This window comes from Aptenodytes patagonicus, chromosome 2, assembly GCF_965638725.1.
Source record: "Aptenodytes patagonicus chromosome 2, bAptPat1.pri.cur, whole genome shotgun sequence".
Lineage (NCBI taxonomy): Eukaryota > Metazoa > Chordata > Aves > Sphenisciformes > Spheniscidae > Aptenodytes > Aptenodytes patagonicus.
The window spans coordinates 81,866,032-81,881,961 of record NC_134950.1 but is presented as its reverse complement, the minus strand read 5'-3'; the positions used below and the strand labels follow the sequence as shown (position 1 = coordinate 81,881,961).

Genomic DNA, 15,930 nt, shown 5'->3' with positions numbered 1-15,930 from the left:
TGTAGTCTGATTGTCTTTTTTTTAATTTTGAGAAGAAACGGCATAAAAAAGGGACAATATATTCAAGACAGGAAGAATAAACTGTATGATATGACTGGGCGAACTCAGTTGTGCTGCAGAGTTGAAGGTAATTCTTTTGACTTCAGAAGTGGCTACTCTGGGATTGGTCTGTGTGAGAACAGAGTTGGTCTCCTGTATCTCCTGATAACTTGGTACTATGCTGATTATTTGGTTGTAGCAAGCAAGCAGACTCCGGCGTATTCTATTTTCATTTTCTCCTAGAGGTAGCAAGGCAGCAGCCACTGATATGTCAATAAATATTACATTAAGAAATGTTCTCTTCATAGAAAGACAGGAGAGAGACAGAAGTATCTATTGAAAGTCCTTTGGGGGAGTGGGATTTGATGCCCCATTGGTGAAAATTGCTGCTTATCCACCCATCCAAGTATTCTTGGCAAAGACGTTTGGCAGTAGCGATGCTGTTGAACTAACTGGAGCTGTGACAACTTAGCTCGGCTGAGATCTCCCCCAGGAGACTCGCTAGGTCAGAATTGTCCTCCAGGCTGCGGCTCTAACTCCATAAAGGACTTGAACAAAGAATTTAATTTCCTTTGCCTCAGTTTCCATAAATGGAAATAGATTCTGGTAACATCCATGACAGTCTCACAATTTATCAGGCATAGTTAAACCTGCTGGAGAATATAGTATTAAACAGCTATATAGATATGTGATGGAAACACAAAGATGGGGTGAGGCGTCTGGTGAATAATGGGCTCTTGGAAAACCAAAAACAAAGCAAGACAGTAGTCCAGGTAAAGAACAGCATCAGAAACTGAGCTCCCGGTTGTGAAGAATCAGCTGCTCCTCTGCCTGCATGACACAGCCACTTTGCCAAGTATCTGAGCCTGGAAACGCAAAGGAAGTTTGCAAAGTAAGTCTTGTCTTTCCCAGGTAAGAATAGGTTCGTTCTTCAGTAGGATTTAAGAAGTTTTGTCAAGTTAGGTAAAGTGTTATGTAACACCCGTTTCATTCCTATTGTATTACCCATATTTTTTTCTGACAGAAATGCATTCTAGATTAACATTTAATGCCCCTGCTTTTAAGAAAGTATCTTTGAATCACTTCAGTCTGCTGCTGACTTCAGGTTCCTGGGAGAGGAGGAGCTGCATGAGCTGAATACTAGTGTGCTGTCAGATACCATGCCTGAAAAGGGAAGGTGCAGCTCAGGAATGCCGGCTGAATGTGGCAGAACCACACATTTTCGCTTAGAAAGGAGCAGAAAATAGCAAAACCTGCTGCCTGAGAGTGTCCACAAGAGAAGCTACGAAGGAGCCTGAGATGCCACTTGGCTGTGTCCGAGAGGGAGAGTGGGGAAAAGAGCACAGGCACAGCGTGCCCCTGAACGGAAGCAGAGCCCTTTGAGTCTTCAGATGAACTACAGTGCATGGAATGATTTTTGCTACAAAGTTAATACTTTTTCTCATTCATAATCTTTTTTTACCAGTGAAGCAATTAAAATATTCATTCAGTATATTGTGCTTTAAAAATATAAAACACAAAGATCAGCAGGCGTGTTTTCATTCTGCCGTTCCTGATATTACTCATCATACCAGAACAACTCGTGTATTTTTTAACTGCGTTCTTTTTTCTGTCAGATCTTGTTTCTTTTTGGAGGTTGAAGTGTGAAGCTCAGTGGTTGGTTCACCTTTTGTAGAACTGATGCATAAATTTTTGTTCCTAGTCTGTTTCAATAAATGTCATCTATTTTGTTATGTAGGTGGCTCTTCATGTAGTATGCTTGGTTTTGAGAATCTGGTTAGTAGAGGAAGTGAACATATTTTAATCTGAAAATTAAACAGTGATGGATTGTAAAAACAAGCAGACAAATAACCCTACCCCCCACCCCTCCCAGATAAACTTGGTAGTTTTTTCCTGGCTTGGAAAGGAGCAAATGATTTCATTGCCAGTTGTCCTGTTCACATGGGTAAAGATTTGATCAGTGAGATATATTGCAGCACCTTTTCTCTTTGATCTGTTTTTCTGGTTTCTAAACTGAAAGATGTCATGGTTTCTCTGAGCAGAAGCATGGGCTCTCAAAAAGATTAATGACCTTTTCCACCTGAAGTTGATATATTGTACCAATGTCCATTCACATCTCTGCGCTCTCCATGTAGTGCTGGCTGCTGTATATTGCTCAGAAAGTTGGACATGATATACTGATATAATACCTATTTAAGGGAGAATATCTTAGTTTATCTTTAAACACTATCACTTTGCATTTAGCCCAAAGGTGTGTTGTAAGTGTATACACATTATAACATTTTAATTTAATACTGTAACATCTCAGTATATACACTTTTTAACTACAAAACTGCTCTATTACTGCGTCTTGCTGTTATTACAAAAATAGGAATATGCCAGATAAGCCGGCAGAAGAAAGAGAGAACTTCTATTTTATCAATGAGTAATTTTGTATAGCTCGATTTCAGAACCTCAAAGGCTGAATCATTTTTCAGTCTTCATTTGCAGTGAAGCTTGTGTTAGATTCATGAAATGCCATACATTGCTTGTACTTAAATATTTTGAAGTTAGTAGACAGAGCATGAATTTCTAATAAATTTTAGTGTGCTTTGTTTAACCATTTCCTACTCCCAAGCCTCCCCCCTGCAAAGAGCCCCAAGAACGCATGTCCATGCAGGAACAACTTCACAAAGATTTCAAAACTTTTAATCATAAACTTTGATTCTAAAATGAATGTCTCACCTTTCCCTGCAGTTTTGAAACCCTCTATAGCTGTCTCTCTTTTAATGTTTAGGGAAAATATTACTAGAGGTGGTAAAATGGCCAGCTGAAGTGCCTGGCTTGCTTTGAGCCTTAGCCAACAGCACACATGGAGAAACTTTTTGATAGAGATATCTATATAATTTACTTGAAGCTAAAGCATTGTACTCCTTGGATGTTAGTTATGAATCAGTCTAGTTTCTTAAAATTAGATCCAAGACTAGTTACTGTTTGAGGACCAAATAGTGCCAGAGAACAGTAACGATGGATTTGTGGCAAACAGATTTTATAATAAATATTTCATGGTATTCTTGACCTTCTTGATCATTTGCCTCAAACATTTTTGTGCTTTTTCTAGAATGATATTTTATATAAGATATTCCATTAGAAATTTATTTTGTAGGCCACCTTAGGAATGAATAAGACTTCTGTTCCTGCATCACTTAAGGGTCTCCCTCAGGCATAATAGAACAAGCATTCCATGTTTTATCCATCATCCTTGTCTTTATGTTTGTGCAGACTTCCTCCTTTTCCTTTCATCTTCACTTTTCCCAATTTTGTTGATACAACATCCTTACAGAGACTACAGTGGCTGCTCACATTCCAAGTAATTAAATGTAAAAGGAGGGACCCCTAAAAACTTTATTGCATTAAGTGCTTTTTTTTGTTTGCCGTAGTCTTGTGGTTTTTCCTCTAACTTGAGATGTGTTACACTCCAAAGTAGATGATGTTTCTCCAGCACAGGAGAAACCCTTGCCAAGGCAAACCTTGCTGAAACTTGAGAAATCTTGCTGAGGCAACACTCTTGACTAACTTTCAGCTGCTTTTACAGAGGTTCAGGTTTGTCATTGTACAGTTATGTTGCCACTGAAAAAATAATACGAGGAATCAAAGCAGTGTAACGTAGCAGCTTTGCGGGGCTACCAGCATACCTTTGCTGGAGCATAGCCTGCATAAACCACAGCTTAATTACATTGGGTAGCATATACAATGCTGGTGTTCATTCCCTAATTTTGTGATTATCACTTTGGCCTGTTTCAGATAAGAAGACAAGGCGGAATACAATTACTGGTGGACCTATTGGACCATCGGATGACAGAAGTCCACCGTAGTGCCTGTGGAGCTTTGAGAAACTTGGTATATGGGAAGGCAAATGATGACAACAAAATTGCTCTGAAAAACTGTGGTGGTATCCCAGCATTAGTACGGTTACTCCGCAAGACTACAGATTTGGAAATCAGAGAACTGGTCACAGGTTTGAATCTTTCAATATTTTTTGTTCAAACTCTATACAGGTCCCGCAAGCGCAGTTCTGTGCTGCATGCCACTTGCTCCATCAGTAACTCTGTTTTATTACCATCTTCTTTGCCATAACAAAACACTTTCAAGCCCTTTGGATATATGTAATGTATGAATAGCTTTATTCAATATTATACAGACAGTTTACAGATGAAGGCACGGTTTATGCTTACGGTTGCTGGTCACTGATGCTCTTGTGGGAGATGTGCTCCATACACAAGTACGTTGTGGTGGGAATCCTGCCATCAGCTGTGCTCTGCTCTCCCTCCTGTCTGGTGCAGGGCTGCACATGCAGAAGTTGGATTTTGCTGAATTTTCTTAGAAGCTGTTATTCATTTCTTTTATAGCCTATATAGTGAGAAGAAGGATTTGTTTGGGGTTTTTTTTACCTTTCTTGTGGTTGTGATAGGAAAATGGAAAAGCATGTTGGAGAGATGGACAAGCGTCATCTTCTGAAGCCTTTTTTCTGAAATTTGATAGCATGTTATGTGATGTATGTTAGACGCAGGGCATGCAGGTAGTGGTAGAGTCTATTTCTTTTCTTGATATAGTAGAACCTGATCTTTTTAAGATTGTTTGGACTTTTTCCCTTGCGAAATTCAAGGTGGGTTTGTTTAGGTTTTTTTTCCCCAGAAGTACAGGAATGCTGTCAAACAGCACTGGTCTGAAATGTTTGGAGATTTTTTTCCCCTTGCCCCTAAGCTATCCTATTTAAAATGCAAAAGAGAAGCTATGTGGGTTTTTTTTTTTTTCACTTTGTGATTTTATTCTATTTGATTGCTAACATCAATGTGGTGATTAATTTAATGCTACAAATAAAAAATCTTAAGTTCTTTTCATTATTCTATTTTACAATGCCTGTATTTCCATTATGATTTTCCTACTAAAATATGTAGGAAAAGTTCTTATTTCTGTCATAGAACCATCAGAGTACACACTGTCATCTGTGCTTCTGCAGAAACTACTAACCCTTGTGGGTCAGGCCTCATTTAGGATACAATTGATAAGATTGTCGTCCTTTGGTTGACTCCAGGTTCCTTCCTTGAGGGTGTCTGAGTAAACTGTATGGTGTTTATTAAATGTAGATTTTTATATTTAATTTTGTTTCTTAGTTACAACACCTATCACCTTGTACTAGTTAGGCAGGATTAATGGGGTGGAGATACTGGGCTACGCGAGCTCAGATGGTGCTTCCTGCAGAGTGACAGAATTACTGACAGATCTAATAAAGTGTAACCACCGCTTTGGATTCAACATACTTGTTTGCCTCTTGGTTATGCTGTCTGTGTCCTGCCTCCAGGGAACATTCTGCCTATTTATTCTGAGTAGTAAGTGGCAAACTGCTAATGAACATCAGCAGTACACCTCAGCAGTCATAGTGGCACTTCCCAGCTGTCTGTAGACGGAACACATAACGTCATTAGGTCATTTAAAGAAAAGATGCTAGGCTACGGTTTACATTCCTTCCATTGCATAGTATGTTGTTAAATTTTCCTGAATTCCCACAGAAAGAAAGGATGTGTGTGCTGACATACCCTCAAACTGTTACTACCGAGAAGAGTAGGTACTGACTGTCAATGGTAGGCGGTAACCAGCCTTTGTACGGGTAGGTGCAACTCCCAGGGATGGTGAGCATCAGCAGTGCTGGACATCTATGAAAGGGGAGCAGAGCAAGATGGTGACCCTGAGGAATGGAATCAAAGTCAGTGGTATTTCAAGATTTTATTCCTGGGCCTGGTTTTGTATTGTTTTTTTTATTTTTAATAGCCAGTACATCCCAGAAGGCCACTGCTTGCCCTGGCTGGGTTTTGTGCCTTGCAGAATGCACATCACTGGCCTTTGCTTTGAAAATGCAAACCTGGTAGTGGTAGTGTTCTGCAAAGCTCCTTTCCAAAGCAACGCTCATAGCTGCACCTCTCATCTTGCATCTCTTAGGAAACAGGCTGGAATCGTGCATCTGAATCAGTTCTCGTTTGCTTTTTTGTAAAGTGTTTTAGTGTGACGGCTGCCCCAGTTAAATTCCTTACGTCTGTCCTTTCTGGGGAAGGAAAGATAGCAGCAGCTGCCTCGGTAATGAAAAAATTTGACTTGGTGGCGGGCACAAGGGGAAATAAAAGAAGTTCCTCCTGCTTCCCGTCAGCCTTCCTGAGTTGAGGTGGCAGGAAGATAATTATTTCAGTAGTGCCACTGTAGCCTGAAGGAAGTACGGAGAAAATAATAGCAAATGTGTGTTTTAGGAGTAAACATAATGCCTTGAGCCTTTCCATCTCATGTTCATTGTGCTTCCTGTCTGCCTAAAAGCTGTTACTGTTTGTTACTTTTAGAGAGGGCACAAAGTTCCTGCTTTAGGAATTCATACGGGCTTTGTCATCGCTGCCCCTAAATACTCCTCCAGCATTTGTCCTCAGAGTGCTTCTCTTAGGTGGGGAAGTGTCATTATCTTGGTAGTACAGATGGGAAGCTGAGCCTATCAAGTCTAAATGACCTGTCCAGAAATCTAGCAAGACGAAGGTGTGAATCACTCTGAGTAGGCACTTAGCTGCGAGGGAAGAAATATGGGCAGGAGAGGTTTTTAGCAGCTCAATTTGTCTGAACAGTAGTGAAGCATTCATCGCCTGCCCCAAGTACCGTGAAGCATATGCCCACCAGAGCGAAAGTTATGATATTCGTTCTTTCCTCAAACATGCACGTTTTCTTCCTTCTTGTTGCTTCTCTCTAAGGAGATTATAATTTCAATTTCCAGCTATCTCCAGACTGATTTTGGAAGGGTATTTAAACCTGCAGACCAGCTTTCTATCCCAGCAGCTCGTTGCTTGTCAGGATTGCCTTCGGTGCTGTTTGTGGCTTTTCCTCTTTTCCAGAGATTTCTTTCTGCCATAATCTCTCCAAAACAGAGTTTTTCACTTCTTCCTTTATCTCATCTTTCTCCTCCTTGGTAGCAGAGGACTCAGGCTAATACCAGAAAACCTTACCATGCTGTAATTTTTGGATTGGGCAAACTGAACCTTACTGCAGAGTGATACAGCTTCAAGGCTTTCTTACATGGAGCAAATGGTTTCGGTGCAGGCTCCCATGTAGAAGCTGTGAGGGAAGTTTGCTGCCTGGCTGTTACGAAATTAAATGGTGTTAATGCCCAGGAAATACTTCCTGAAATATTGAAAGACTGTTTTTTATGAGAAGAACCTGGATAAACTGAGGTATACCAATGAATATATACACTTACACAGAAGTTAAATACTCTGATGGAAACAGAGATTTCAGCACGGCCTACAGCCTCTCGTAATTTCCAGAGTCAAGGAGAACCTGAATTACGATATCTTGTTTCACGTAGGTCTGTAAATGAAGTCAGTATAAGCTGGATGCACTGTACTTAATTTAGCCATCTTTTCACCCCAGCACTGTGCCAGTAGTTTCCACAGTAGCTCCTGTTAATGGGAAAAAATAAAAGCCTTGTATTTTCAAATAATTAAATGTTAACACTTTCCTAATAAGTATAAATAGACAAGAACACAGTACAAAATTCGCACAGATCCTGCAGATGGTAGAAAAAAATGTTTTCACTTGTTAATAATGACAATGAGTAGCTGATTTGTGACTCCTTTGTCTTTCCCAAGTTAAAGTTAATTATGAACCCTTCCACAAAATTCAATTTTAGCATTCTTTCTATTTGTTTTACTGTCATGAAAAAAAGTGACATGAAAAACGTGAAGTGTTAGCAGGGATAACACAGGAATCCTGTTGATGCCTTGTGGAGAAGGTGAGGTCAAGCAGCTGTTGCTAGATTCAACCTAAGCTGGCTCCTTGTTCCATCAGCTCCACCTGATAACTGGGTACCTGTCTCAGACAAAATGATTTAACCTGCTATTCTCATTTTGACAAACAAAATCCATCACAACTAGAAACACAGTTTCTGCCTATGAACAATAAGCTAGCTGAATTAGAAACAACTCCGTTTAAAGAGGCCCCTTATATGACTGTATCACTTGTTTTCAAACTCTATATACCATATTTGATTGAAAGATAAAAGTAGATGATCCACTTTTAGAAAGCACATGATGATAAAGAAATATAGCTCTAAATAATGATAGGGGAAATTGTTTTTTCCTGTGCTGGCAGCCAGCCTGCTGCTTATTTTGGTTGACATTAAGGTGTCAGAGATCTAACTATTGTCTACTGAAAATATATAAATTACGAAAATTATCACATTAACTAAAAAAAAAAAAAGCATAAACTAACACTATGCATAGATACTATGTTTAGATAGATAGACATAGACTCTGTATATTTCATTCACATTTTTATTCACTGAATCAAAAAGCATATATATTCCATTCCTGCAAAAAAATGTAAGACGTTTGTACATAATGTTACTTTCAGAGAAGCACTAGTTGTCCAAGTGTATTTGGCCCGTGGTTGGTTTGGACAGGAAAAATTTTTCATTTACTTCCCAGATTTTGGATTCCAATATTCATTAGTGTTGTCTTTAATTTCAGCTGTGGCCAGTTTGTGTTTTGGCTTGGTTCGTCCTCTGTTGTCACCCCATGTTATGCAACTTTATTATGTAGTTGTTTTACATTTCTGTTCCATTTTTAGTAGATGCCATGTGTTTATAATGAGGTATTTATAACCTTATTGATAGTCTGTCAGTGTTACTGAAAGCAATTATTTGTCGTCTTCCTTATATCTGTCTAGTTTGAGGTAACCGCTGCAGTTTAAACCTCCTTTTGATTGCATACTGCTTATTAGTATGTGCATAAATTGTTGGCAGGTTGGTCAAGACACTCCAGAAGGTCCCTTTGAGCCTTGCATGTGTCTTTGCTAATGAGTGTAATTGCAAGTTAGTGACCCTGCAGTGATGTGTAAAGCAGGTTTAAGGGAGTATTCTATTTAAATGGACCTTTTGGCTTACTTCAGTGGAAGATTTATTATGGTTTTATTTTTTTTAGGTAATTCTGGGCAGTTCTTTAAAATTTTTAACTTTCTAGTACAATGGCAATTCTTCTGTCGGGGGTTCCCAAAATCAAAATCACACGCCTGTAGTTGTTTCCTATTTGTGATGTTATTTCCTAATTGGACTTGGTAAAGTATTACACTTGTGATTTTTTTGTACAGTAAATCATATTTAACAATATTACGGCAAAGGGCTGACTATTTAGTACTTAGGATCTTGAAGCAGTTTATCAATTTAACAATTTTCTGCAAAAGTGCCCTTGACATTAGCTTAGTTACTGGAGTGTGTAAACACAGATGTGAAATTTTATTGTGATATAAACTTTTCATTTAGAGGTGGCAACTATTTGTAGCCCTATTGCTCTTTGGAAATTTGATCTGAAAATGAGTAAAGGCTGTTTTATCCCACTCTGAGGTGACTTTCCCACAGACTTAAGTGAAGAAGAATCAAACTCTTCCATGAGTTTCATTCTTGCAGTATTTCACCTTGATGTAATTCTTAAAATCTCTATTATATCCCCTTTTTTTGTAGGTTCATGTTAGATGTCGTTCCAGTGTTGATCATATTAAATATCCCATGTCTTAAATTATATTCAAGTTTTGTAATGGAGCAATGCAAGTATAAGGAAGCCTGGCCAGTGAAAGGCCTAATTAATCAGCAGCTTTTGATATTTAGTATAGAAAGATAGGTAGGAAGATAAATGTGTAAAGTGGGTTGCTTTTTGAACCAAAGAGAGGATTTCAGCATTAAATTAACTGAAAATCAGATTATAAAGATATAATGTTTTAGGTTCAGATACGTATCCCGGATATCACAAGCTTTTCAAACGAACAATGTGAAAAGCCATCCGTGTGTTTAAATTGTTGTGGTGGCGTAAGCATGGTTATACTGCTGCTACAAGGTTGATGTAAATTTGGTTCAATATGTGCTTAGCTAAGAGAATAAGACTGCCAAATATCATTTGGGCCTCATAACTCTATGTAGTTAAAGAAAATAGAGACATGGGATAAGTGCAGAAAGTATACAAATGCCTCTTAAGGTGCAGCTCTGTGAATTAGCTTTTCCTCCGCCTCCAACATCCAATCACTATGTCCTGTCAAGTCAAGGAAATTAGAAAGGCTAAGTCTGGAGGTAGATAACTGCTAGCACAAAACACAGCTTTCAGAAGCGCTTGTTCTGATTTTGGTAAGAAAAGATGTTCATTCATTTCTTTCTCAGTTTCTCCTCTGCAGATAAGCAAATTCCCTGTAATAACTTCAAACAAGTGCTTCGAGGACCTTACCAAACACAGAGGCAGGTGACTTACAGACTTTAAGCTTAATTATTTTTTAAATAATAGATTTAGGATAAGAGTCACAATTTTCAAATCTACTTGCTTAAGCACTAAAATTTGCTTTTGTGCTTTAAATGCTTTTCATTCAAAAGGGAGATTTGAAGGGCACTACCTCTAATAAATCTTTCCTACTCTTTCTTTAAATGGGTGTAATTGTAAGAACAATATCCTACCACAATCAATTTTAACAGCTGATTAAATCTTTTGTACTGATTTACTTCTAATTAGGTGTTTTAAATAACAGTTGTTTTCAACGTGAATAAAATTATTTGTGTGCTGAAAATTCGTATCTGTTTACTCTGGATTGAAGCCAATGGCTGAATGAGGAATTGCGTATTATAGTTTCTTCAGTATTTCCTTCTTCAAGTACAAAAGCCTTTTCAGTTCCCAAAGGTTACATAATAGTTTGACTCCTTCCCATTGCTTGAGATACTTTTAATCAAGGTATTCTTCAGCCTCTGCCCTGAGTTTTGTGAGCCAGTGAGAATTTCATATAAAATGCCAAACTCCCTCAAATCTCCTGCAAGTCTCAGATTGCAGTATAAACATACATTTCCTCTCACAGCTCAAACTTTGCATAGAATAGTTTATGGTTCCTTGCTGTTACATTTAAAATCTTGTTATGGGAAAAGGGGAAACAAGGGTTTGTTGTATGCAAAAAACCTTCTTGTTACTGCTGCCTTGATAAAATTCTGCTTATGCCACACGAAATGCAAAGCTAAGCAAAAGCAAAACAAATGAAGCCACCTGGTCTGCTGAAGTGGTTGTTAGAGTTGATCCATCTAAAGGTCCAAGTGCCCCAACACAACTTCAAGCAACTCAACTTCGGAGGTCTCACCAAGGTAGCACAAACCTTCTGGCCTGTTACGAGCAATGGCAATAGCATGGTTAGCGGGCTGCAGGGCTACTCTGCTTTTCTACCCCAGTAATCAGTTACTTTCAAGTTTTACAGAGAGTCTTCAAAAATCACTATTGCATCATCATAATTTTAAGAAAATACTTTAAATATCTATTTGTAATTCTCCAGACTAACGAGCTGACATTTCTCAGTCAGTGGATGCGCTGTACCAAGGCACAGCCACGTAAGGAGGAATGCCATTGTACTTTGCCGTACAATTCTACAGTATGACAAAGTTTAAATTTTACATTTTAGCATCACCTACAGAAAACATTGTCATCATTTCTAGAAACGCGGAAGTGATTTCCAAACAAATTCAGAGCAGGAATTAATTGGCGTTTTATAAAGTCTTCCTGTGAACCCATTGTGCAATCACTTACTGAGACACCAAATCTTCGCAGCCATTTTCCTGGAATGGTAAAACTGGGAAGGTAAAAGGCTGTACAGCTTACACCTGTAAGTTGTTGGGAAACTGATTTCCAACCTATAGGCTACGACATCTTCAAGAAATTCCAGAGCCATTCAAAACACATCCTATTTATAGCTCATATGTAACGGCAAATCTAAAAGTAATTTAACAAATGGTGTAATTTTGCTTCAGAAATGATGCTGTCTTATCAAATAACACTTATGCAAACAATATTGACAGTTCAGTTGAATCATTTTATACAAAATCTATTACAATTTACTGTCTAATTATAAAACAATCTTTGCCCCCTTTCTCAGTATGCTGCCACTATTTTGGCTCTGAAAATGGGAAAACCCAATGATAGGATTTGTATTCATGAAGAGTCATTCTCAACTTTTTAATGAATTATCAGCTTAACTACTTCACCCCCTGCTGCTCCCAGTCAAATAAGGAGAGGTTTTAAAATAGATGCCTTCTAAAATCTGCCCTGCTTTCTTAGCAACAGGTTGGGGCACCGATTTATTCTGCAAGTTGTTGCACGCAAAGTATTGTTACAGGTAAAAGGGAACGTACTGATAAAACGGCGATACAAAACCCTCCTCAGGTTGGCAGTGCCTGTTTCCCTGGAGGTGAAGGGGGGAGAGCCAGAACAAGTCACCGGGGTGCCGAGGTCTTGGCTGGGAGCAGTGCGGTGCCCCTGGCAGGGGACTCCCTCTCTCTTAGGGGTCTGCTTGGGGCTGGTTTCATCAATTTTCCCGTCACAGCCTGCCTCCTTCTCCTTGCTTCTCAGACAAATTCCCATTCACTTGTCCTGAATTTACCACGCTCAGTCTCAGCACAAAAACCAAGGCGGTTCCTTTTTGCTCTCCTTTTCTCTGTGGCACTGGGACCACTCCCATGTATGAACCACATCAACTTCCAGGTCTAAATGGGAAATAACTATTTTTCCCTTGTACAGTCAGTGAGATGCGCCTACTACGGAAAATTCATTCAAGTCGCTTTGATTCATAGGGCAATGAAACCAATTTAATAATTTTCTTGTTAATTCACTACATAAATGATTTTCATATTTATTTTTTTTTACTTTGGTCAAATCTAAATTTAAGAGGACGTATCAAACAAGGCAATCTGGAGTGATAAATAGAGGGCATCTGTTGCAGCATATGGCCTGACATAACAGCTGCATTGAACTTTCTCAGCAAGTAGTAATCCTTTGGAAAAATTCAACTCGGCATAACACTTGCAGTTTAAAGCCACTCTGTAGTTTGAAATGTTCACCATTTTGCAACACAGAAAAATTTTCTTTTGAAAGTAGTTTTTGTTTTGAAACAGATCTGAATATTTCAATTTTTTTTTTACAGAATGAAAGTTTGGGGATATGCGGAAGCATTTTCTTTTTGTGATGAAATTACTTTTTTTCACTGTGACCATGAATTTTATTTTTATTTTTAGGTTCAGAGGCTAACCGCCCCCTCCTACTATTTTCAGTGCTGTCTTTATCTTATATAGCAATTTTAAGATTTGGCTAGTAAATAAGTGTTTTGTTTTGGGGTTTTTTTTCTTTTAGTAAGCGTACAGTGAGCCTTTCACTTTGCATGTGACTTTATAGATAGGACTACCTTCCTAATTGGTTCTTACGAGAAAGTAGTTTGGTACTTAGAGCTGTAACTTGATACTCAGTTTTAAGTATAACATTTTTGTTCTCTGTGTTAGTGTTTGTTCCCAAACATATATTTTGATTTTGTATGCTATAAAAAATTCTTCAGTAAAATGTGTAAGTATTGGGGAAAAAAAAAATCTTTCCATTCATATATGCATCTTTTTTTGGTTTCCTTGTTTTCTAATGAGGTATTTCACTGGGAATGGTATTGCCATTAGTCATGTGTTAGGATGAAATTTTGTTTGAAGACAGTTGATTTATTTTTTCCTGTGTTCCTCTCACTTAGAATTAATTTCTGTTGGTTTGGCTTCTGTGTTTTATGGGACCGGTTTAATTTCATCAGTTAGGAAAACAAAAGTTAAGCAGGAACCACTGGTCTTTCCACAGTAACTAATTCAATTCTTCCAGTAATTCCTCTACTGCCTAACATTAAAGCTAATGACTGCCTAACGTTCTTGTCTGACAGTTCTTCCCTTCACAGTTATACGTTATTTTAAAGTTACAGCAGAGAGAGAGCAGCAACATTAGGCCAAAATTCAGTCCTGTGAGAAGAATACAGACTTTTTCGATTAATGCAATAGCCTTTGGACAGGATTTGTTTGCAAGCAATATTAAAATCTGTCCCTCCTTTTTGTTTTAATAAAATCCTAGATGTAATTTTGGAATGAAAAGAGCAGTAATTGAGAAAGAAAGAGTTAGCTTTTCACAGGAAATGCTTATATTACTTATATGTAGTCCTGTTCTTATATGTAGTCAAGATCAAGCTGTGTTTGTTTGTAATTAAAAAAAACCCCAATAATCTTTATTCTCTTTTGCTTTGTAAGGCTATGAGCGGCTGCAAAGGGAAAAAAACTTGTCTGGCTGCAGCTTTGCTTGCTGTTCCTTAAACTCCTGCCTGCTTATAACTTTTGCTGAAACGCAGTCTTTCTCAATTTGCAGTTTTCATGGGTCATCTTATACATAGACAGAAAATCACCTCTGTGCATGTAAATAAGTGAATTACAGGAAGGTGCGCATAGGTGTTCATTCAGTAACCAGATAAAAAATTATTTCAGGAAAATTGGTGAAACTTCCTCCGCGGTTATGCCAATTTTAAACTTATTTTTCAAGTGTGCTTTTAAGGAGCTGTCTTATGAGCTGTGAATTGTTCAGGTACCAGAATTCAAATTAGCCACTTTTTTTTTCCTACAGAAAGTCTGTTACCGAGACCAATTCCTCACCTTGACAGTTGAGCTAGCTGTGAAGTCTTCTTGCACTTAGTGTTAAGAAATGCTGTTGTGGTTGGTATTCAGCATCTTTTAAGCCTATCAGTTAAGTTTTCCTGAAGTTGTGGGGTGGCTCCTGTGCTTCTTAAACACCAGTTGCATTTAAGGAGATGTACGTTTTTCAGCCAGATAAATGATTTCATCTCTGTCCCTGCCCTGAACTCAGCAGAACTGATGCAATGCATCAGGAGCCCACACCCTGCTGCCACGGAGTGGATCCAGCTCTGCAGAGCAGCGTTGCAATTACAGGGGGGGCTCCGAGTGTCAAAGCTGCAGTAGGAGCCGGCAAATGACTCTTCTAGCGCTTGAGAGCTTGGGGTAGAAGATGCTTTTCCTAAGGGCTCCAGCAAAAGACCCCATGTGCTTGGCTTCTGTGCAGGGTGTTTAGCTCTCAGATTTCAATCTTAATTGTCATGTTCATGAGGGAAACTCCCTGTAGTACCCGTGTGCCTTCAGCGTATAAACAAAAAAGCCTGCCAAAGCCGTGTTCGCTCTTACTGGGATGCAGGGTGTCCCAGCTCTACCAAATGGCACTCTGCATTAGTCCATGACCAAACATTTAAATTAAGATGGGAAAGAAAAACCTAGATGAGTTGGAAGACTTTTAGATTTGTATTTTTAACAAAGAATATTAAATAAGCAAAATCTTAGTATAAATTTAAGGCTGACTTAAACATACCAAATTGAGAAGAATCAAAGTCTTGTTTCTCCCAATAATATTTGTTTACTTGCGATCCTTTTACCCTATAATTTATTTGGCAAAGTACATCTTTTGCAGCACTTCATTTATAATTGTAGTCTAAGTTGTTCTAAGGGGCTTGTTTATATATATAAAAGTCATAATTTGAGGTATAATGTTGTTTAGACTTTCCTGATTTTGCACATGCTTTCTTGCTAGGGTGATACTTTTTGCATGGAAGTGTATGATCTCTATTTTCTTAACTTTGAATGGAATAAGGATAGCATGTGGCTCATCAAGTCCTTAGCTATATCTGACTATAGATATACATATGCAAGTACCAGTTCTAAGTAAAACGCTGGCGAAAAAATGCATTGAAGAGTTTAATCAGGATGAGTTTGAGCTCCAGCCTGATTCAGAGATGATTTTTTTTGGCTCAGACTGCTCCATTAAATTGAGTGTCTTCAAATTTTTAAAATATTTTGCTTTGCTTCTTTAGTGTAAGTGATGTGGTATCTATTGCAATAGCTTAATTTATGTAAAAAGGAGTGCTGTTTCTATGCTGAAAGCATGGTGGATAAGTTCTGTCTGCTAAGCAGTAGTAACATCTCGTCAGCCTGGACTGTGCCGTTAAAAGGGTTGGTCTTGTCTTCAA

General features: G+C 38.4%; 1 protein-coding gene across 4 annotated transcripts in view; it reads left to right on the top strand.

Annotated features, from left to right (window-relative positions):
• CTNND2 (catenin delta 2) overlaps positions 1 to 15,930 on the top strand; it is a 698,912-nt gene that overhangs the window by 538,753 nt on the left and 144,229 nt on the right. For all 4 annotated transcript variants that reach the window (XM_076330343.1, XM_076330344.1, XM_076330346.1 and 1 more), the window contains one exon: positions 3,823 to 4,036. In XM_076330343.1, the coding sequence (XP_076186458.1) occupies positions 3,823 to 4,036 (214 nt within the window). The remainder of the gene's footprint in view (positions 1 to 3,822; positions 4,037 to 15,930) is intronic.